The sequence below is a fragment of the Malaya genurostris genome, chromosome 3, assembly GCF_030247185.1.
Source record: "Malaya genurostris strain Urasoe2022 chromosome 3, Malgen_1.1, whole genome shotgun sequence".
NCBI lineage: Eukaryota > Metazoa > Arthropoda > Insecta > Diptera > Culicidae > Malaya > Malaya genurostris.
In genome coordinates this window covers 198,934,098-198,956,354 of record NC_080572.1, presented here as the reverse complement: position 1 = coordinate 198,956,354, position 22,257 = coordinate 198,934,098, and the positions used below count along the sequence as shown (strand labels likewise).

At 36.9% G+C, this 22,257-nt stretch overlaps 1 protein-coding gene across 3 annotated transcripts in view; it reads right to left on the bottom strand.

The window, feature by feature from the left end:
- LOC131437800 (cAMP-dependent protein kinase type II regulatory subunit) overlaps positions 1 to 22,257 on the bottom strand; it is a 277,219-nt gene that overhangs the window by 65,024 nt on the left and 189,938 nt on the right. Inside the window, exons 1-2 of one of the 3 annotated variants that reach the window (XM_058607385.1) lie at positions 20,167 to 20,313; positions 1,587 to 1,825 (exon numbers count right to left, since the gene is read on the bottom strand). The exons of the other annotated variants lie outside the window; for them this stretch is intronic. Coding sequence (XP_058463368.1) covers positions 1,587 to 1,638 — 52 coding nt within the window. The 5' untranslated portion in view covers positions 1,639 to 1,825; positions 20,167 to 20,313. Of the gene's footprint in view, positions 1 to 1,586; positions 1,826 to 20,166; positions 20,314 to 22,257 lie in introns of those variants that run through there. 3 annotated transcript variants of the gene reach the window in all.

Genomic DNA, 22,257 nt, shown 5'->3' with positions numbered 1-22,257 from the left:
TGAGTTTGTCTCTTTAATGCTCGATTATACCAAACATTTTCGAAACCCGGAATTTTGAATTTAGTGCTGAAAATTTTATCATGAATTGATGTTCATATTTCCGATAATATAACGAAAAAAATAAGTTGCTTCGTTAAGTACAACAAGAGTAAATTTTTTAAAGGCGGCGTATAGTAATGTAATACGTAAAGACTGTCCCAGAAAGTATGGACGCAACCAAAAACCGCTGCCATTTCGCAATGGTTCAGAATTTGTCAATTTTTATGGCTGCGTCCTGTTGTTTACACTCTTCTCTAAACACTTGTGCAGTTGTTTATTCGTATTCATTAGTTTGTTTCGAAATGCGTGGACTTTCAGCAGAACAACGTCGAAAAATTGTGTACAAATGGTGCACAGAACGCGGACTGTCAGGTTTCAGTTCGGGATGTGGCCAAAAAAGTGGGCACTTCGAAGTTAAATGTTCTTCGTGCTAAAGAACGTTTGAATCTTCGAACCTATAAGAAGCAGAAACAACCAAAACGTAATCCGAAACAAGAAGCATCGATCAGGCCGAGGGTTCGAAAGCTGTACAATACGATTCTTGCTGAAAATTTGAACTGCATAATCATGAACGACGAAACCTACGTGAAACTCGATTACAAATCCTTGCCGGGACCACAATATTATACGGTGCGAGAAGGGTAAGTGTTAAACCAGTCCGAGACATCGATTGAAGTCGAAAAATTTGGTAAGAAAGCTATGGTCTGGCAAGCAATTTGTAGCTGCGGTAAGATTTCGAAACCCTTCATCACCACTGCTTCAATGAACAGCGAAATATACATCAAGGAATGTTTACAAAAACGACTTTTACCCATGATTCGAAACCACAAGGATCCTGTTGTCTTCTGGCCAGATCTGCTTCTTACCACTACTCGAAATCAACGGTAGAATGGTATACTACAAACAATGTCACTTTCGTCCCAAAAGACATGAATCCACCAAATTGCCCACAACTTCGTCCAATTGAGGAATTTTGGGCATTAACGAAGGCACATCTTAGGAAACATGTCTCGGCAGCCGAAACCATTCAACAGTTCGAAAAGATTGGAAAAAAGTGTCAAAACTTGTCGCCAAGACGTCTGTACGGAATTTAATGAGGAACGTTCGCAAGAAGGTGCGCCAGCTAGTCTACAATGGCTAAGTAGCAAATGTTGAGAATAATATTCTGTTGTTGTAGTCTAATATTATCAGTATATCGAATAAAATTCGATTATCTAACACTTGTGAATTATTTACAGCGAAATCAAAGTGCGTCCATACTTTCTAGGACAGTCTTTATTCAAGTAAAAAAATGATAATATGAAACTGGTTCTATTAGCTTATTTAGTTACCGATAAATACAAACAAACGGGCCTTATTTTTCGAATATAACTAATAAACATTAAAGCAACCAAGTTTTCTGCAAAAAGAAATGTTAAAACAGGTTCTTTTTATTCAGTAGTTTCCTTAATTCATTGAACATCAATTTTGGAATGCCAGCTAACAGATTGTAAATTACTGTGAAAATAGTTCAAACCATTGCCATGAAAACAATAAATTTTGCTTACCATTCACTGACGACAATACGTCAAAATTTTGCATTGATGTTTGCACTGCCATTTCCGATTCCTGATATCCTTATATTGCTTATCGTTATAGTTGCTCTTTATTAGAATATTACATTGGTACTGAATGCGAAGATGACGAATTTTTGTTTTCTTATGTATGTAAATTGAGCGAATCACATGTGACACTTTTGCTGATGGGCGGTGACGAAATATTGTGCGTTGATACGCAGTGTTGTACGCTGCCGGCGATGAATGCAGAACATAACCACAAAATTAATTGCTTTATGTATTGACAATTGAAAATGAAAAGTTCTGTGAATCTACCACGTTTCATTGTTCCCGGATTGACAGAACATTCACTTTCAATTATTTTTTTTGCTGAAAACTGAACACCTATTATTGCTGGGAACCGAATTCACTGCCACACTTACAGTCAATTATTTCAATCCGCTTTCGTAACCACAAATTGGTCCGTAATTGCACCAGGTTCCAACACTGAACGATTAATCAACATCAAATTAGCACCGCGAAATGGCTCACTCAGGAAATCATATTTGCCCCACTTACTGAAGTCATTTAGCACCGAAGTGATGTAGCTACTTGATGGCCGTTAACCAAACCACATTTGACAAAAATGGGAATAAAACGCGACTGTTGCTCTACTCCAGTGGGTTCAACGCACCGCCCACGACTGGGTCGATCACATCACTGCCGTTCAAATGATTTTTTTTCAATTAACCACTGGTCACCAATTTCGTTTTCAACGTCGCTAACGCCAGGCTTGAAAAATCCATATCTAGTTACTAACCGAAATATAGAAATAGCTTCGATTGTTGATAGTTTCCTCGCATAGCATCTACCGGAACACGATAATCGATAAAATCTGTGAAGCGTGTGTGTTTGCTTTTTATAGCCTCAAATAGATTGAAAAAATTTTCACCCATGCCGACCACAATATTTTTTTTCGAAATAGATTTTAGTTGATCTTCAGAAAATCGTTTTCAAAACATCATTAAAACTACTCAGTTTAGACGTGTGAGAGGTCATGATTGTGATCTCCAGCGGATTCCAAACTCTTAGGATATCCCACACACGTCAACGAACGAAACACTCCTGCGAAAAAACACTTCTTCTCAAACGGGAAATGGATTACAAATTCAAAAACTCACTACAAGTGAGCAGAGAGCCTTTTCATTCTAATGACTCGACTAACTCAACGGTTCGGATGGGAAAGAGAAACTACATTGGCAATGATTTCCTATTCAACTTACGTTGTGTTTCCTTGAAAATATATCCCTTCAAATTTAATTATAGTGATTCTGCCTTACAGCACTGACTGCTTTGGGGTTAACTTTAAATACCACTTTACTGTTGTGAGCTGCTCATATGACATAAACTAATGCCTCGAATAATTGTAAAGGGTGTTACGATCGAAAATTGGTCAACTTGAACGAGTCACAATTTATTTTACATGCCCTAATAAAAATTGCTTTCATTTCATTTCGAGGATGTATGTTTAGCGATCATCTAAAAATTTCAAATCTTTTTACCATTTGTGATGCTTTCGGTGAAAATTTGAATAACATAAAATTGGTCAGTTTTGAGGAACTTTAAATGTGATACGCGATATATTTGAAAAAAAAAAATCTGTATTTTTGACACAGAATATGTTTGGCAAAATGTATTGCAAATTTGAGGTCTCACACAGAAATATGTGAATATGATAACCCTGGCCTTTTTGACACATTTGCTATTCAGTTCTGAGAATGACATCGAAGCAAGAGGATAAATGCGCCCTAATTTTGCTCGTGCACTGTGAAAATCTGAAATTTCCGCATGTAAAATTTATAAAATTGTTAAATGTGATCAAATCAACTGTTGCCAACATGTTTTATGTATTCGTTTGACGTATGTCCGACAACCAGTAAATGAAAAAGCATAATAAAAAAGCGGAACCTAAACCTCTCCGCGTGTCAGACTGTCGACTTACAAGAGCTTCAGTTTTGCAATGACTGAGTGGAAACATATACTGGAGAAGCCAAATTAATGAGAAATTCACAGAAAAGTTGATTTTTTGGAAAAAGATACGCTAAGAAACAAGACTCGAACCTGCGTTCTTATGTAATCCATGCATACGAGCTACCATTTCGCCACCCTAAGCATGTGATAGACACGGCTCTACCACACGTCCGGGTTTGGTAAAGCGTACATCGAACATGGTCTAAATCCTAGCCGTCTCACAACCGGTATCATATATGCAAACATCTTTTCTGTTCATCAGACAACAAAAACTAGTATTCTCGCTCTATACAACAGAGTACCTATTAAACCGTATTTTGGCTTTCCTCATGCAACACCAACATTTAGTTCTGTTTTAGTTTGATTTGGTATCCTGCCATTGATGAAAGCAAACTACGAATATTCGATTTTTAATGCCTTCAATCGATAGACATGACAACATGATGGCAAAGTTTCGAAGATGAATTTAGAATATTTTCAGAGATAACACATGGGCTGAAAAGTCCCGGGCCTGTTTTTCAGTTAATACTAACCTTTAAAAGGGGGCTGTTAAAATTCCATGATATTCTATTCATTAGTTTGTAAGTTATTGTGCTAACAGTGACACTACTTTTGTTATTTACAGAACAATGGACCAAAAACAATTTCGTGTTTTAATTTTACACTGCTTCTTGATGAGAAAAAATACCGTTCAAGAGAAGCAATGGCTTGGAAAGTGTTGTGAAGATTCCGCTCCATCAGAAACTCCATTCAAGCGTGGTCGTAGAGACACCGATTATGCAGAACACCAGAAGACTTAAAAAAAACACAAAATCGTTTTGAATGATCGAAAAGTGAAATTGCGTGAGTAAGCTGACATCGTAAAGATATAAAAAAACGTGTTGGCTTTATATTGCATGAGCTATTTACTATGAGAAAGCTCTGTTCAAAGTGGGTGCCGCGTTTGCTCACTGTTAATCAAAAAGAGAACGTGTTGATGATTCTGAGCAGTGTTTGGCTATGTTTCAACGTAACAAACCGGATTTTTTTCGGCGATATGTGACAATGGATGAAACATGGTTTTACCACTTTACTTCGGAACGATCGTAATCTGAGTAAACAGCAACTGGTGAACCTCGTCTAAAGCGCCTGAAAGTACAACAGTCGACTGGAAAGGTTATGGCCTCGATATTTTGGGTTGTGTGGGGTGTAATATTTATCAACTATCTTGAGTATGAAAATATCATTAACTTTAAATATTATATAGCGTTATTGGTGCGTTTCAAGGCTAAATTGCAAAGAAACGACCGCATATGGAAGAGAAAAACAATTGTTTCAGCAAGATAACGCACCGTGTCACGAGTCAATCAAAACACTGGTAAAACTACATGAATTGAACTCCCACATCCACCATATTCGCTTTGGTATATTTGGCTCCCAGCAGCTGCTGGCTGTTCGCAGACCTGAAAAAAAATGCTCGCCGGTAAAAAATTTCGCACGGATGAAGAATCACTGAAACTGAGACCTATTTTGATGCAAAAGATTAATCGTTCTACAAAAGTTGTATTTAAATGTTAGAGTGGCGCTGAAATGATTGCATTACTCTTGATGGAGATTACGTTGGTGAATGAAGTTAATTTTGAACCAAAACTTTGGGAGTTTTCAGCCCATGTGTTTACTAGAAACCACTCGTACACATGATAAAAAAAAAGCTACTGAGCACACTGACTCGAAATCTTTTGCCTTTTTCTACATTTTGGTTATACAATCACTGTGAAATAGACTTTTGAATCGAGGCAGAGCGTCATATTCAATTCGAATCAGTTCGTCGAGTAATCAAAATGTCTGTGTGTGAATGTTTCTGTATGTAACGTTTTTGGCTTGGTGCATTTTCTCCGAGATGGCTGGATCTATTTTCACAAACTTCAAATGAAAGATCTTGTGGACCCATACAAAGTTCCTGAATGTTATCCGGATCTAACTACCGGTTCCGGAGTTATAGGGGAAATAGTCCAGGAAAATGAAAAATGTGCACCAATTTTTCCCGGAGATGACTCAACCGATTTTAAAAAGTTTAAATTCAATTATTTTAATACTATAGAAAGTGTCTGAATTTCATTTAGAATCACACTCACTTTTCTCCAAAATGGCTACTAAACCGAATCTCACAAATTTATATTAAAAAAAAAATTTACAGTTTCATATGGAATTCCTGAATTTGTTATAAATACTACATCCAATTCCAGAACTAAAGGGTGTTTTGATTTATAGAATTTACTAGTCTACGTCCGAACAAACTTTTCTGTTCCTATTTAATGAACAATTTTTTAAAGAATTTCACGGTAATTTTTATGATGGAATGAGTAATATGATAAAGGCAACATTACACCACTAGGTGGATTTAAACGGATTTTTATTAGCCGATTGTCTGATCCGAATAAAAATTGATAGCAGCTGGAAGGACTTTTAGTGACGATAGCTCAAATTTTTAAATCACCAGCTTATAACGACGATGCTGAAAACGTAAAAATTCTTCTAAATTAGGTTATAAACGAATCCAATGGACGAATCGTTGTAGTTTTCGGCTATACCGGTTTGTTTATTTGAGGGACTTTCAACCGGAGACTGACACGTCTATGTCAAACCGGAAAGAATACAAAAAAAAGTAACTCATCACACTTTTCTCAGAGACGACTGAACCAATTTCTTATAACTCCCAAACTCAATCCGGAACCGACTTCCGGTTACAGAACTACAGGGTCTAAATATGGCTCTTCAAATTGAAAAGGTTATGCTAATTTATGCTCAAATACTTACTTTCTTGTTTTTTTTTTTCAAGATTTAATGAAAATTGGATTGGGAATCCCTATATTTTTGAAAATTTGATAAATATGAGAAAGGCCTCATTACACCACTAGGTAGATTCTAACAGGTTTGTTTTCCTTCTTCTATATGGATTGAATTCGAAAAAAAATTGGAAGCACGGTCGTGTCCGTACTACTACACTGTCCGGACGCGAAAAGGTCTGAATAGTCAAAAAAAAAACAAGATGAATTAATGGTGATTACAAAACCACCAATTCTTGTCTCAGCTAACCATTCTCAGTTAGAGATTGATTTTGAGTTATCTAAAACCAAAACAAATTATCTCTCTGTCTATGCTTTTCTCAGTTTAATATCGTGTGTCTTTTTATATAAAGTTATTTAATTAAGTGTCATAGTTGCTAATTTTGATCACTAAATACATATCCAGTAAACAAACTATGTTTTATAGAAGATTGTTAACATTGAACAAAGCACGCTGTGTGCAAGGTGGTGGTGTTTTCTTCTTCCGTATCAGTACGTACCGATGCGTACCGGTTTTGCATCATTGTGTATCACAGTTTGAAAGTTTTGATACTCATCGCCCTATAATAAAGGATCAGTATGAAACTACACAGTATCTTTTAAGGCACTGAGAGGTTTAAATTAAATCATGATTTGTGAAAATCGTTGCTGAGAAACCGAAGTGAGTTCCGCTTTTGAAGTTTCTCTTTACTATTACCGGTGCGTTCGGAAGCGGGAACCGGGGACTAGTAGTCCCAAAGTAGAACAATATATCCACTAACTAACAAGGTCTGCCAACTAAATGAATTTACCAGTAAGTTTTATAAAAATTTGCACCTTGTTTATCCATCCCTTTTAAAAAATACTCATGAAATTGAAAATTTGTCACTTATCGTGCTGTAATACCGGAACCAGAAGTCGTAGTTGAATCAATTTTTCGGGGACATTTTAAAGAATTTCAAGACCTATTATTTGCATCTTGCATCTTTCGTTTGAATCTAAGTTTGTGAAAATCGGTCACGCCATCTTTGAGAAAAGTGAGTGACATTTTTTTCTTTTCGGTGCATATCATCCTATAATTTCGAAACCGGAAGTCGGATCGGAATAAAATTCAATAGTGATCTAAGGGACGATAAGACCTTTCATTTGCATCTGAGTTTGTAAAAATCGATTCTGAGAAAATCGAGTGACATTATTTGATTGCATATCCTTTCTATATGAGAAAGGCAAAAAACCCTTCTTTAATCCAACTAATGGTGTGTTAATACCTTTCTCTTGCCATTGAAATAGTTTCATTAAAACATTTAGAAAATCATATCCTCGACCATTAGTATTGTGAGTTTATCAAATAACCTAATAATCAAACGAAGCTAAGTCGTTCTAAATTGATTTTTTTTTATCTCCGAGGAATTTTGTTGCATTGGAAAACACTGGATCTTGTCGGTCACGCCACGTGTAACATTACATCTATCGAACGGGAAACGTTCATCATAACCCTTACTAATTTGATTGACATTAATCAAATAACCTAAGAAATTCGTTGAGTCATCTTCTAGAAAATTCAACCGATGAAAAATGCGCGGTTAGACGTTTATATTACTTATACTATTTTATCTTCAGAACCGGAAGTGCCAACCATTTCATCTTCGAACTTGATCCATAATTCAACAGTAGCTTTCAAATGAACCTAGGCGTGATTGGCTTTGTCATATCTGAGACCATTAAGCGGTGAAAAACTAACGCGTTTTGTAGCTTCCGTCACTTATACCGTCATATCACCGGAACCAGAAGTTACTGCCATTTGATATTCGATCTTGATTCACAATTCAGTAATAGCTTTCAAACGATCCTAGACAATTGAGCGTTAAAAAACTCAACGCGTGTTGTCGGTTACGTCATTTATACCATTATATCTCCGAAACCAGGAAGTGACAACTATTTAATCTTTGAATTTGATTCACAATTTAATAGTAGTTTTCAGGCGATCCTAGGGTTTTTAAAATCGGCTTGGCTTAGCCATTTCTGAGAAAAATGAGCGGTGAAAAAACATCGCGTTTTGTCGCTTACGATACTTATGCCATTATATGTTCGGAGCCAGACGTCACAGCCAATTTGATCTCCGAACTTGATCTACATTTCAATAGTGGCTTTCAAACGAGCATAGACTCTGAGAAAATTGAGCGATAAAAAATCAACGCCTTTTATTGGTTACGTCACTTATACTATTATATCTCCGGAATCGGAAGTGCCAGCCATTTTATCTTCTTTACTGTTTTACAATTCAACAGTAGCCAATGAGCCTAGGTGTGTTAAAATCGGCCAGGCCATCTCTGAGAAAATCGATGGGTAAAATATCAACACGAATTGTCGCTTACGTCACTTATACCATCATATCTCCGGAACTAGGAGTCTCAGCCATTTGATCCTCGAATTTGACCAACAACCTGATAGTAGCTTTCAAACGAGCCTAAGGTGTGTTAAAATCGGCTAAACCAACTTTGAGAAAATGGAGCGATAAAAAATCAACGCTTTTTGTCGGTTACGTCATTTATATCATTATATATCCGGAACCAGAAGTCACTTCTATAAAGAAAGGCAAAACGATTAGTTGCCTTTCAACGATGTTTCAAATCGAAATATCGTAGATTCAAACAAAATATGTTTGCCTTGAACTAGAATATTGTTGTTTAAATCAAATTTATTTATTTATTTATTTACATAGGAATAATAGAAAAGCCCACTGAAGCTGAGATTCTGTCATTCTCCTTCTCCAACAAGCATAGAACCTTTTCATATTTTGTATCAACAGATTACATTCATCCAAATGATATATAACAATAATTTTATGTTATCATTATCCTAATCTAAAACTTTAACGCTAGTCATGTATATTTATAACGCTACTAAAACAGTAAAATTAAATAAAGTTAGCAGGAAAAGAATTTAATCAAAATGTTTTTGACAGCTTTGATGGTATCCTGGCGAACAAACAGAAAATCGAGATTAATAAGGCTACAACGATTTTCGTAGCTTAGAAGTGTAATCTTAGGTGATCGTTGAAGGAGAAGGAGATTACGGAATATTTTGAAGCATTTAGCATCATCCTGTTAACGTTGAACCAATTAAGAATTAATTTACTTGAAACTGCAAGAAACCGGTGTCATCAGGGTTCTGGATGAGATGAATAGGCTTAAAATCATTGACAAAAGGTAACTTCATGCACTTCAACGAAAAATTTAAATCGTTGAGATATATTAAAAATATGAACGGCCCCAGATGGCTTCCTTGGAGGACTCCGGAACTTGCGATGAATGGTGAAGTAACACAGTCACAGTCAGAATTGTTTTTTTCACCATGTCAACAAGAAAGTTCGTTAGAATTACCCGGAATTTACTTATTTTTACAATATCTTCTTTTTCTGCGTGTAGGCCTGAGTTAGAGCTAATGCATTACGGCTCCATCATGCATCGTGCTTGATCTAAACAGTTCGAATTCTTGTGGAATACCGGAAACGAATAAAAATTGATACGTGGGATACGGTGTGACGGAAGTCCGATGTTGATACAGTTCAGTTCAGACTTTTGAAATCGACCGGAACTCATTTGCTAGTATGTGAAGGACTCATTTAACTCATCAAATAAAAAAAAAATGCAATTCTAAATAAAAATCTTAAAATTTTACCAGCAGAAATTAAAATTTTAACGATTTTTTTTTCGTAGAAATCTAAAGTTTGGTTCATATAATATGTGGATTCAACATAATTTTTAAAAAAAAGTTGTAATAAATGAAGGGACGTAAATTTGGCCAGCCCTGTTGAAAATCCATCTAAATCAGGGTAAAAAAATACGAAATCGATTAATTTGGTCAAAATCTACCTCACACAGTGTTACACAGAGAGTTTCTCGCCATTTACTCAGGGTACTGTCTAATAAACGATTAAACGTATACCAAAATGGACTTTGAGAAGCTTAGTTTCCACTGATAAGCTAAAAAAATTTCGATTCGGCAAGTGATTTTCTAATACCGGCAAAAATATCGCGTTAAGTGGTGTACTGAATTGTAATATTGATTAAAATGATTTCAATTACAAAATTCTAATACCTAAGCACCCATCTAAATCTATCCTCATAATAAATCGAAAGAAATGACTATTCTAAAAAGTTTCAATAATTCTACACAGCAGCAAAATATTATGAAATTTAAACGGCTGAATTTTACAAGAATGACTCAAATCTGTGTTAAACATATCCAGCCTTCCACACAGTCGGTCCCAAATGCCGAAATTTTACACGATTTTATCCAAGTGTGTAGACTCTAATGTGCGAGAGCCGGCTTCTAAGAGTAACGCTTCATTACCAAGTAGCCGTGTACTACGTAAATCATGTGACAGAAAATAATTCATTAAATTACTAATTTGCCATTTTTGAAGAGATTCTATAAGAACTGCCAAAATTTGCTCTGTTGCTATTTGCTGGTTGAGTTCATTATACGACATCATCATCCACACATAGCTAATTGCATTTCGCTATCCACCCAACTTCACACAAAGAAACCCGTTCTGCAGATTCACTCCCAGATATTTGCATACGAGTTTGAGCTGCGCCAACATAGGAGCACATTGAATTGATTTAATTAAGCTAAAAATTCTCATCTAAGGAGTAGTAGATCGGGTGAGTTAGTTAATTTATGTATGTTCTTGGTATGGCGGACGCATGCAAATATTATTCAGGTCAAATAGACTGATGACCGATGACCGATGCAAGTACTGATATAAATTTCCAGCATAGTTGGCAGGAATGTTATACCAGATTTCTAACGAAATGCCCTCTACCATGTCATTGTCTAGATTGATCAAACACTTTCAATAACTTGGGAGTTCATTTGCGTCAATCATAACAATCATTCCGACCCTACACAATTACCTTCGCGCCGCTCGAACCTTCTATTAATAGTGAAAATCAAATCATTCTATTTTCGGAAAAGCACTTTTCGTCCAAAGTGCTATCATAAGACGGTTTTCCAGCTGGCAGGCGCCTCTTCGCTCGCCCCATGCTATGACGTGCAACTCGAGCACACACAAAAAAAAACACACACACACACACACACACATAGTCACACGCAGTTACATGCTCATACCGAAAAAGGCTTTCTCGCTAGTAGTTTGTGCCACTTCTTGTCGAATTAGGGGAAGACGAAATCGATAACGGGAAAACGTGAATAATCGTCCTATGCGGTGCGGTTAGGGACGATTTTTCCAGGAGTTTTTCTCGGGGATAGGAATTTAATGACCCACGAATAATGATGTCGTCAGCGATAATAAGCTGATTGCGGTTGGCAGTTTAAATTTCCTTTTCCGACTTGAGAACGCGTACGTTTCACACATTGTTGTGCATGGTAAGAGCCACTTTCACAGTTGTAGGAAGCAAAAACTATCATTATTGGTTTAGATAATTAGTGGACAGCTTTAATATCATTTCACAAATTGAGTCGTGCAATGACCTTCCTGGTCCTCCTGCAAAGTCAGCACAAACCTATTAGTTTAATTAGAATAGTCGTAATAAATGTGACGGACAATAGTCCTACAACATTGTACAGGCAATCGTCATAAAATATTGCTTATTACGGTTTATTATTTTTATGTTAATAAGTTATGACAATCAACAGAACCAATAACAATTTGTTTATTTATTTTCAAACATCCTTATTTTGCATTATGAGCTTTCATTATGCCGTTATTATTAATAACTAACAAAACTCGTATGCTTCCTGATTGATTTAAAGCTGATTGATTGATTTAACTGAAAATTCGCATTAATAAGCCATATACAAACTGAATACAAAGAGACCTGAGTGTAATTTAAAAATGTGGCAAGGCAAAATGGGTCAGAGTTATTTCGCCAAAAGCCATTTCGTCGAAAGGATCATTTCGCCGAATGGGTCACTTCACCGAATACCATTTTTCCGAAAACCATTTAACCGTAAGGTTAATTTCGTCGAATCCTCCAATTGTCCTAATATCGTATTTGGAATTGGTTTAAAATAAAGACAAATGAGAAAATCAAATGCTCCACGTTTGATTTTAGGAGATTTCAATTCGCACGGAATGATGTGGGGTTCCGTTTACAATGATAGCAGATCATCTCTAATATATAATATCTGCGACAATTTTGGCATGACGGTACTAAATATGGGTAGCATGACACGGATCCCAAGACGTAGAAGTGCATTAGATTTATCTCTTTGCTCGACTTCAATTCTACTAGATTGCACCTGGAAAGTATTTCCTGATTTACACGGTAGCGATCATTTACCAATCATCATCTCAATTAGCAGTAACAAAGGCATTTCTAATTCAGTTAATATCCCCTATGATTTGACAAAAAAATATTGACTGGATTAAATATCAGAGTAATATTTCAAGTGTCTTAAATTCAATGGAAGAGTTTCCCCCACTTGAAGAATATGACTTCCTCGTTTAATCGATTCTGGAGGCCGCAGAACAAGCCCAAATTCTTGATCCATCGTCTAACAGAAAGCCCCCAAACCCTTGGTGGGACAAAGAGTGCTCAGATGCTTAGAACGCGAAACAAAATGCTTTCAAGACGTTTTTAAAACGAGGAGGAGGGACTCCTCAGAATTTTGAAAAATTCTTGACTTTAGAAACCAAGTACAAGAGAATACTTCGGGCCAAGAAATGTAGCTATTGGAGACATTTTGTCGAAGGTTTGTCAAGAGTTTGTCTGTTCCTATGCATAGCATTATTAGGGAATCTTTTCCAAATAATGGTTCCATTGACAGCCCCTTTTCAATGATGGAATTTTCCATAGCACTCATGTCTTGTAACAATAACGCTCCTGGGTTGGACAGAATTAAATTCAACTTGGTGAAGAATCTGCCCGACCTCGCAAAAAGACGTTTGTTGGAATTGTTCAACAAGTTTCTTGAGCAAAATATTGTTCCACCTGACTAGAGGCAAGTGAAAGTTATCACTGTTCAAAAGCCGGGGAAACCAGCTTCCAATCACAACTCATATAGACCCATTGTGATGTTGTCCTGCATCAGAGAACGGTTTGTTGTCAGATACTCAGTTTGACTTCCGTAGAAATAAAGGGACGAATGATTGCCTTGCATTACTTTCGTCTGACATCCAAATTACCTTCGCTCAAAAGCAACAAATGGCATCTGTATTTTTAGACATTAAAGGAGCATTTGATTCAGTTTCCATTGATGTTCTTTCAGACAAGCTCCACCAACATGGACTCCCAGCGGTTATAAATAATTATTTGCACAACCTTTTGTCAGAGAAACGCATGCATTTTTCACATGGAGATTTGGCAACATTCAGAATTAGCTACATGGGTCTACCGCAAGGCTCATGCCTTAGTCCGCTCCTTTATAATTTTTACGTGAATAACATTGACAGCTGTCTAGTAACCCCATGTACACTAAGACAATTGGCAGATGATGGCGTAGTTTCAGTTACTGGACCAAAAGCTATTGATCTGCAAAAACCACTGCAAGATACCTTAGATAACTTGTCCGTTTGGGCTGTTCATCTGGGTATCGAATTCTCTGCGGAGAAAACAGAGCTGGTCGTCTTTTCACGAAAGCATGATCCCGCGCAGCTTCAGCTTCATATGATGGGAAGAATGATCCAACAGGTTTTGACTTTCAAATACCTTGGGGTGTGGTTTGATTCCAAATGCACGTGGGGAGGACACATTAGGTTTCTGATAACAAAATGCCAACAAAGAGTAAATTTTCTTCGAACAATAACAGGATCTTGGTGGGGTGCTCATCCGGAAGATCTAATAAAATTGTATCAGACAACGATACTTTCAGTGATGGAATATGGATTCGTTTGCTTTCGTTTCGCTGCAAACTCTCATATCATCAAACTGTAGCGAATTCAGTATCGTTGTTTGCGAATTGCTTTAGGCTTCATGCATTCGACACATACAATGAGTCTTCTGGCGGGAGTTCTTTCATTGAAAGATCGTTTTTAGGAGCGCTCAACGCGCCTGCTAATAAGATGTGAGGTGATGAATCCCCTGGTTATTAATAACTTCGAAAGGCTAGTTGAGCTTCAATCTCAAACAAGATTCATGACAGTATATTTTAACCATATGTCACAGGAAATCAACCCTTCAATATATATTCCTATCCGTGACAGCCTCCTAAATGTCCCTGACTCAACTTTATTTTTCGACACAACAATGCAGCGCGAAGTGCATGGAATCCCGGAACATCTACGCTCGATGGAAATCCCAAAAATATTTACATGTAAGTTCAGGCATATTGACTCTGAGAAAATATTTTACACGGACGGATCACGAATAGAAGAGGCTACTGGGTTTTGTATATTCAACAATAATGTTTCGGATTCATTTAGGCTTCAAAAACCTGCATCTGTTTATATAGCAGAGTTAGCAGCAGTTCATTATAGTTTGAGTGTAATCGTCACATTATCTCCAAACCATTATTTTCTCTTCACAGATAGTCTGAGTGCTATTGAAGCCATTCGCTCAAACGCTGCTTGCAAAAATGAACCGTGAAAGAGCCGATAGTTTAGCCAAACGTGGTGCTATTGAGGGTCAAATTTATGAGAGACCGATTGCTTCCAATGAATTCTACAGCGCGTCCCGCCAAAGAACACTTGCCAGCTGGCAAGCTTCTTGGGAAAAAGACGTTCTGGGTCGGTGGATGCACTCAATTATTCCTAAAATATCGAAAAAGGCATGGTTCAGGGGACTGGATGTGAGTAGGGACTTCATTCGTGTGATGTCCTGACTCATGTCCAATCACTACACGTTAGATCCACATCCCCTTCGAATTGGACTTTCTGAGACTAATCATTGTGCTTGTGGCGAAAGTTATCGCGATATTGATCATGTCGTTTGGACATGCGTGGAGTATCGTGATGTCAGATCTCAACTAATAAATTCCTTGCGTACCTTAAGGTAGACTATCCAATGTCCCAGTTCGCGACATTCTTGCTTGTCGTGACCTTCCTTACATGAAACTTCTTTATCATTTCATTAAGTCCATTGGAGTTCCAATTTAAATTTCATTTTTTGTTAGACTGTTTTCTCTTCCATGAGTTCAACCAATAGCCTACTATATGATATTGAATAAAAGTGATGAACAAACAAGCCTGAAATAGTTATAAGATCATGTACAAAATAAATGCATTTTAATCAATATAATTTATAAAAGCGACTCGCTTGATAAAAACAGTGTTTAGATTAACTAATAAATATAAACATACTAATATGATATTCGAAATGTATTAGGTTTGAAGTACTGTGCACACTTAAAAAAAACCTGAGATTTTACATTTTATTAGATGCACATAAATGGAGCGTCGCAGTTCACGCAAATTTACGTCGAAGAACATTTAATATTGTGTCTAAAACTCCATGCATGAAATTCGTTGAAATAAAAAAAGAATACTGATGGCAACCGCCGCGACTTGAACCGAGAATCATTGGATAGCAAGTACGTCTGTTAATCGACTGAGCCACAGAAGCATACATCTGCTTGGTTGGTAAAAGGTACATTTAAATTCATACAGTCGCACCTGCTAGCAGAATGCAAGTTACAGTCGAAACCAGTAAAATTCAAGCTATTCTAACATTAAGTCATTACAAATAAAATTTTCCGTCATTTGACAAATTAGGTCTTTATGAATTACATCGTATCAGGAATTAGGTCAACTGTAAAATTCAAATTTTTTTAGAGTATGTATTGTGGATGCCAGGGCGAAGAAAAACTTATGTATACTGACATCTGGTTTAAAAGATATTTAATTTGTTCGGTAAAACCCTGTGTCTGGACTAGCTCCGGTTTCCCCTACCCATGCGGTACAGAAACCCCTAAATGACTAGTTGTTCCAATTTCTTTAGGAATACTTTGTTAGTTGTTAAACCCAAAGAGAGTGGCTGAGAAAACATGAAAAAAAACCCTTCTTAATCCACCTAGTGGTGTGATAATGCCTTTCTCTTCTTTCATAACAGTCTCATGAAAATAGGTTTCATACTTTTATTAAATAATTTTGGACACTAATTTTGACAACAATTGATGCAGATTGATTCGAGTAGTTCACAAAAGCATGCTTCAGTGTTTATGTCACACAGACAGCATCATTTTTCCAAACTAGTGCTTGACATTTGCGTTGCCTATTTGTATGAGAACAGTTATGCTAATCTAAAAAAGCCTTCTTAGTCCACTTAGTGGAATTTTCATATATCTTGAAAAATCACCATAGGGGGGAGTACATGAAATTTTCGAAATCAAAAAAAAAATTTTGATGCCAAAAGGCTTAGAATTGCATGAAACGTCGAGATTTAGTGTCATCGCGAAAAGAAAAATTTTTGAAAAAGTCGACTTTTTGGGACTTAGAAAAAATATGAAAAAAACAGTCCCAGAAAGTTGATTTTTTCAAAAAAATTTTTTTTTTGAGATGACACTAAATTTCGATGTTTCATGCAATTTAAGAGTTTCGGCATCAAAAAAAATTTCGATTTTGGAAATTTCATGTACTCCCCCCTATGATGCTTTTTCAAGGTCGAAAATTGTCAAACCTTTGCAACCGGGCAGCACCCCTTACGCATGTCCGATTTAGGTCAAAGGCTCCGATTTAGGCATGAAGGCTTTTTTCGGGGTGCTTAAACTTTTGAGTACTAGAATGCAGAACTAGAACTTAACGAAAATAGAGGTGATCCTAAAATTTTGGTACCCATATATATATATATATATATATATATATATATAAGAGCGGTACAAATGAATGTGTTTTGTCGGTTACGTCACTTATACCATCATATATCTGGAACCAAAAGTCACAACTATTTGATCTTCGAACTTGATCAATGGCCCGACAGTAGCTTTCAAACGAGCCCAAGTTTGTTAAAATCGGTTCAGCCATCTCTGAGAAAATTGAGCGCGTTCAAATTCAACGCCTTTTGTCGGTTACGTCACTTATACAATCATATCTCCGAAACCAAAAGTCACAGCCATTTGATCTTCGAACTTGATCAATGGCCCGACAGTAGCTTTCAAACGAGCCCAAGTTTGTTAAAATCGGTTCAGCCATCTCTGAGAAAATTGAGCGCGTTTAAATATCTTCTAAAAGTGCACACACACACACATACACACAGACATTTTCCGATCTCGTCGAACTGAGTCGAATGGTATATAACACTATGGGTCTCCGAGGCTCCGTTCAAAAGTCGGTTTTTCCAGCAATTCTTATACCTTTCTATAGAGAAAGGCAAAAACCCTTCTTAGTTCACTTAGTGGAATTTTCATATATCTTTAAAAATCACCATAGGGGGGAGTACATGAAATTTTCGAAATCGAAAAAAAAAATTTTGATGCCAAAAGGCTTAGAATTGCATGAAACGTCGAGATTTAGTGTCATCTCTAAAAAAAATTTTTTTGAAAAAATCGACTTTTTGGGACTAAAATATGAAAAATTTTCTAAGTCCAAGAAAGTTGATTTTTTCAAAAAAAAATTTTTTTGAGATGACACTAAATTTCGATGTTTTATGCAGTTTTAAGAGTTCTGGCATCAAAAAAAATTTTCGATTTTGGAAATTTCATGTACTCCCCCCTATGGTGCTTTTTCAAGATCGGAAATTGTCAAACCTTTACCACCGGGCAGCACCCCTTAAGCATGTCCGATTTAGGTCAAATTTTGCATGAAGGCTTTTTTCGAGGTGCTCAAACTTTTGAGCACTAGAACTTTACGAAAATAGAGTTGATCCCAAAATTTTGGCACCCTTATATATATAAGAGCGGTAAAAATCAACGTGTTTTGTCGGTTACGTCACTTATACCATCATATATCTGGAACCAAAAGTCACAACCATTTGATCTTCGAACCTGATCAACGGCCCGACAGTAGCTTTCAAACGAGCCCAAGTTTGTTAAAATCGGATCAGCCATCTCTGAGAAAATTGAGCGCGTTCAAATACAACGCTTTTTGTCGGTTACGTCACTTATACAATCATATCTTCGGAACCAAAACTCACAGCCATTTGATCTTCGAACTTGATCAATGGTCCGACAGTAGCTTTCAAACGAGCCCGAGTTTGTTAAAATCGGTTCAGCCATCTCTGAGAAATTTGAGCGCGTTCAAATACAACGCTTTTTGTCGGTTACGTCACTTATACAATCATATCTCCGGAACCAAAAGTCACAGCCATTTGATCTTTGAACTTGATCAATGGCCCGCGTTCAAATACAACGCTTTTTGTCGGTTACGTCACTTATACAATCATATCTCCGGAACCAAAAGTCACAGCCATTTGATCTTTGAACTTGATCAATGCCCCGACAGTAGCTTTCAAACGAGCCCAAGTTTGTTAAAATCGGTTCAGCCATCTCTGAGAAAATTGAGCGCGTTCAAATACAACGCTTTTTGTCGGTTACGTCACTTATACAATCATATCTCCGGAACCAAAAGTCACAGCCATTTGATCTTCGAACTTGATCAATGGCCCGACAGTAGCTTTCAAACGAGCTCAAGTTTGTTCAAATCGGTTCAGCCATCTCTGAGAAAATACACACACACACACACACACATACATACACACACACACACACACACACACACACACACACACACACACACACACACACACACACACACACACACACACACACACACACACACACACACACACACACACACACTCACAGACATTTTCCGATCTCGACGAACTGAGTCGAATGGTATATAACACTATGGGTCTCCGAGGCTCCGTTCGAAAGTCGGTTTGTTCAGCAATTCTAATACCTTTCTATAGAGAAAGGCAAAAACACATAAAATACACCAGAATACATTCCGGTCTAACAATTTCAACTACTTTTCAAAATATTGATATCAAATATCTTAAAGAACTAATCAATAGAGTTTAGTAGTATTATGTCGAAACTAAATTCAAAGGATTACGATCCTGCTTATCTTCCTAAAATGAAAATGTTACTAATAATCGAGAGAAAAAATATCTCCGATAAAATTGTTTTATTCTTCAAATCGAAATGATTTTTTTTTCAAGAAACTGAAGAATGCTACTACGAACTGGAGAGTTTGTGTGGGAAAAAATATAATCTTTTTTTCCAATTCAAGTGAAGATTTTCTAAAAATTTCTGGGCTTTCAAGGTCTATAAATTATTTCCCTTTTTGATACTTGTTAGAAAGTTTTGATATTTTAACTACTAACGAGACCAGACTTATTTCAGCATTTGCTACGAAAAAAAATTTTTGTTATAAACTTGTTACTGCTTGATGATCGGGTCTGGTTGAACACCACTTTCTTGTAGGAATTCCTGTGTAATATTACAGCCAAACTTTTCACAGCAAACACAACGATTTTAAGCAGTTTGTGTCAGTATTTTTACGTTTTCTATTCTGTCTTTATATCGCGTAACTCCTGAACTTTTCTAATGAGATAAAAACTGATGGTTTCGTTCTAGAGTTAAGAGTTAAGAGAAGACACAGCAAAATCCAACAACTGACTGCAACGAACAAACATGAATTTAATTCATCCTCAAGCCATTGACCTGAGAGGACCTCTGAAGCACAATAACGAGTTATCCGTTTTCAAACGTTTTGGGAAGTGCACTGTAAAATCCATCTACGGCTCCACCTCTTATTAAACAACACTCAGAACGTATTTGTTTTCTTCGTTTATTTTTTAATAGTGCACTAAAAATCACGTCCACCCACGGCAGACACCAGTTGCACTCACATTCAATCCATCCTACGCTGGAACTGCTCACGACAAAGCGCGCGCGATAAGCACCGCTGCTGGACCAGTCGGTCCGAACGCTCCCAATTCCCCCAGTTGACTGACTGAGACGTGTCCGGTGACACTCGCTTATGGACCACAACCGAGCCAGCCAGGTCTCCAGCGGACAAATCTGTCGCCCGACCTGCGACGCCGTGGCCGAAGTGGGTTTGAATATAATTAAGTACAGTAAAAAGAACCAGTCGTCCATGCCGGGCGGGGATTATATACCTCCGAGGGACCACCAGTCTCCTGCATACACAAACACGTCATCGACGGAGCGAAAATCGTTTGCGAACGATGGCAATAGGTTAGGTATGAATGAATGGATCGCTATAAACAACAGCATTGGCATATCGAGTCAGTGAACCAGACCAGCGGAGCAGTGTGCTGGAAAACATAAAAACGAGTCATCCTATTATGAAAAAGGGGTCATTGTGAACAAATATTTTTACTAGGTATGAAATATTTCAGGCATAACACACTCTCGATGAAGGAATATGACAAAATGAAGAATCGAAGTCCGTTGTCAACAGTTTGGTTTGCATTTAGCACTGGACACTGACCTTCTTCGAATAACCTCAATTAATTCTGCAAGTAGATGGTGTATTTGGTTGTGTGGTGACTGATAACGGTAAGCATTGAAAAGGACATATATATTAAGAAAAAGCACTTCATAAATAATTTTCCTGTCATATTGATCAACGGGAAGTATAATCATCCCCCCAGTTTGCAACCTTCACTGAGGGTTATATTTTAATCATTTATCGCCCGCAAGCAGGATTAGATCAATTCAACCTTCCAACGGATCTATAGCTACATAGAAATTATTAGAACACCTTTTCCTCTGCCCATGAAATGCTCAATCTCAACCCTGATGACGGAAGTGTGCACAAGATAAATCTTACACCGGCCTTTTGTGGGGTATGTGAATGGAAGCGTACGTTGGAACAGAGGAGTGTCTAGCTGAACGGTTTGAACGCATGAATGAGCTTTTGAAGTGAGCATCGACAAGAAAATACTGTCCCTCGTGCGGAATAGTTACCCCTGGCATACATATATTAACGATGACACTGTCGATAGTATCCTGTTTTGTTCCAAAACGTTCCAAACAGTTTCCGATGGGGAATCGGCTAGAAAATGTAAAACTTCTTTTGTATATTTGTTAGTAACTTTGTCCACAAAAAAACAACAAGCAGCGATACATTAAGTCACTGTGTTCAACGAAAAATGAGTGATAGGGTAACGGCTGCCTATTTCATCCGAGCTCCTATTTCCATCTCATTCCTTCATCTCATAAATTTGAGCATGCATCATACACGGAACGACCGAATTTAGCTCTGCGCCTAATTCGTATTACTGTTTTTGAATTAGTTAATTTTAACAACAAAATTTTCAAAATAACTATTAAATTAGTTGAAATTCAGAATTTACTTTGGTGAAAAAAACTCTTGTTTTTGAAGAATGTGTTTAACTGGACACTATTCAGCTAAACTTCAATCCAACACGTGATTCTCATTGGCAGCTAATTTTGTGATTAAAATCAGAAAATTTGACTCAACTTATCTGTCACCATAACTGCTGAAAGACAGCACGATGAAAACAAAAATGAAATTGGTTCTATGAACAAGTTTATTTGAAAAAACTCATGAGAAGTGTCAAGGCAAAACAATCCATTAAAAAGCTAAAAAGGATAGTCATGTTGAAACTGCTTGGAAATTGTTTTGATGTTTTTCGCATGTGTTACAAATATATCCATATTTAGATTGCCGTAAACTGTTAGTGGAAAGTGTATTTATTCATTTATTTGTGCGCATTTGATGCGATTGTGCGTAATAATGTTTATACGTGGAACAAAGAAGTGAGCTTCGAATGTTGCACTCTATAATTATATATGTCAAACGAAGTTCGTTGTATCTTTCAACCTATATTGCAACTGATTGTAGTTTTTTCAGCAGAAATCCATATCAAAACAAAAAGAAAGGTAGGTTTATAATTTCTCAAAACATAGTTTTTGACCAAGAAAATAATTCTAAGAAAAGAAATCATTCA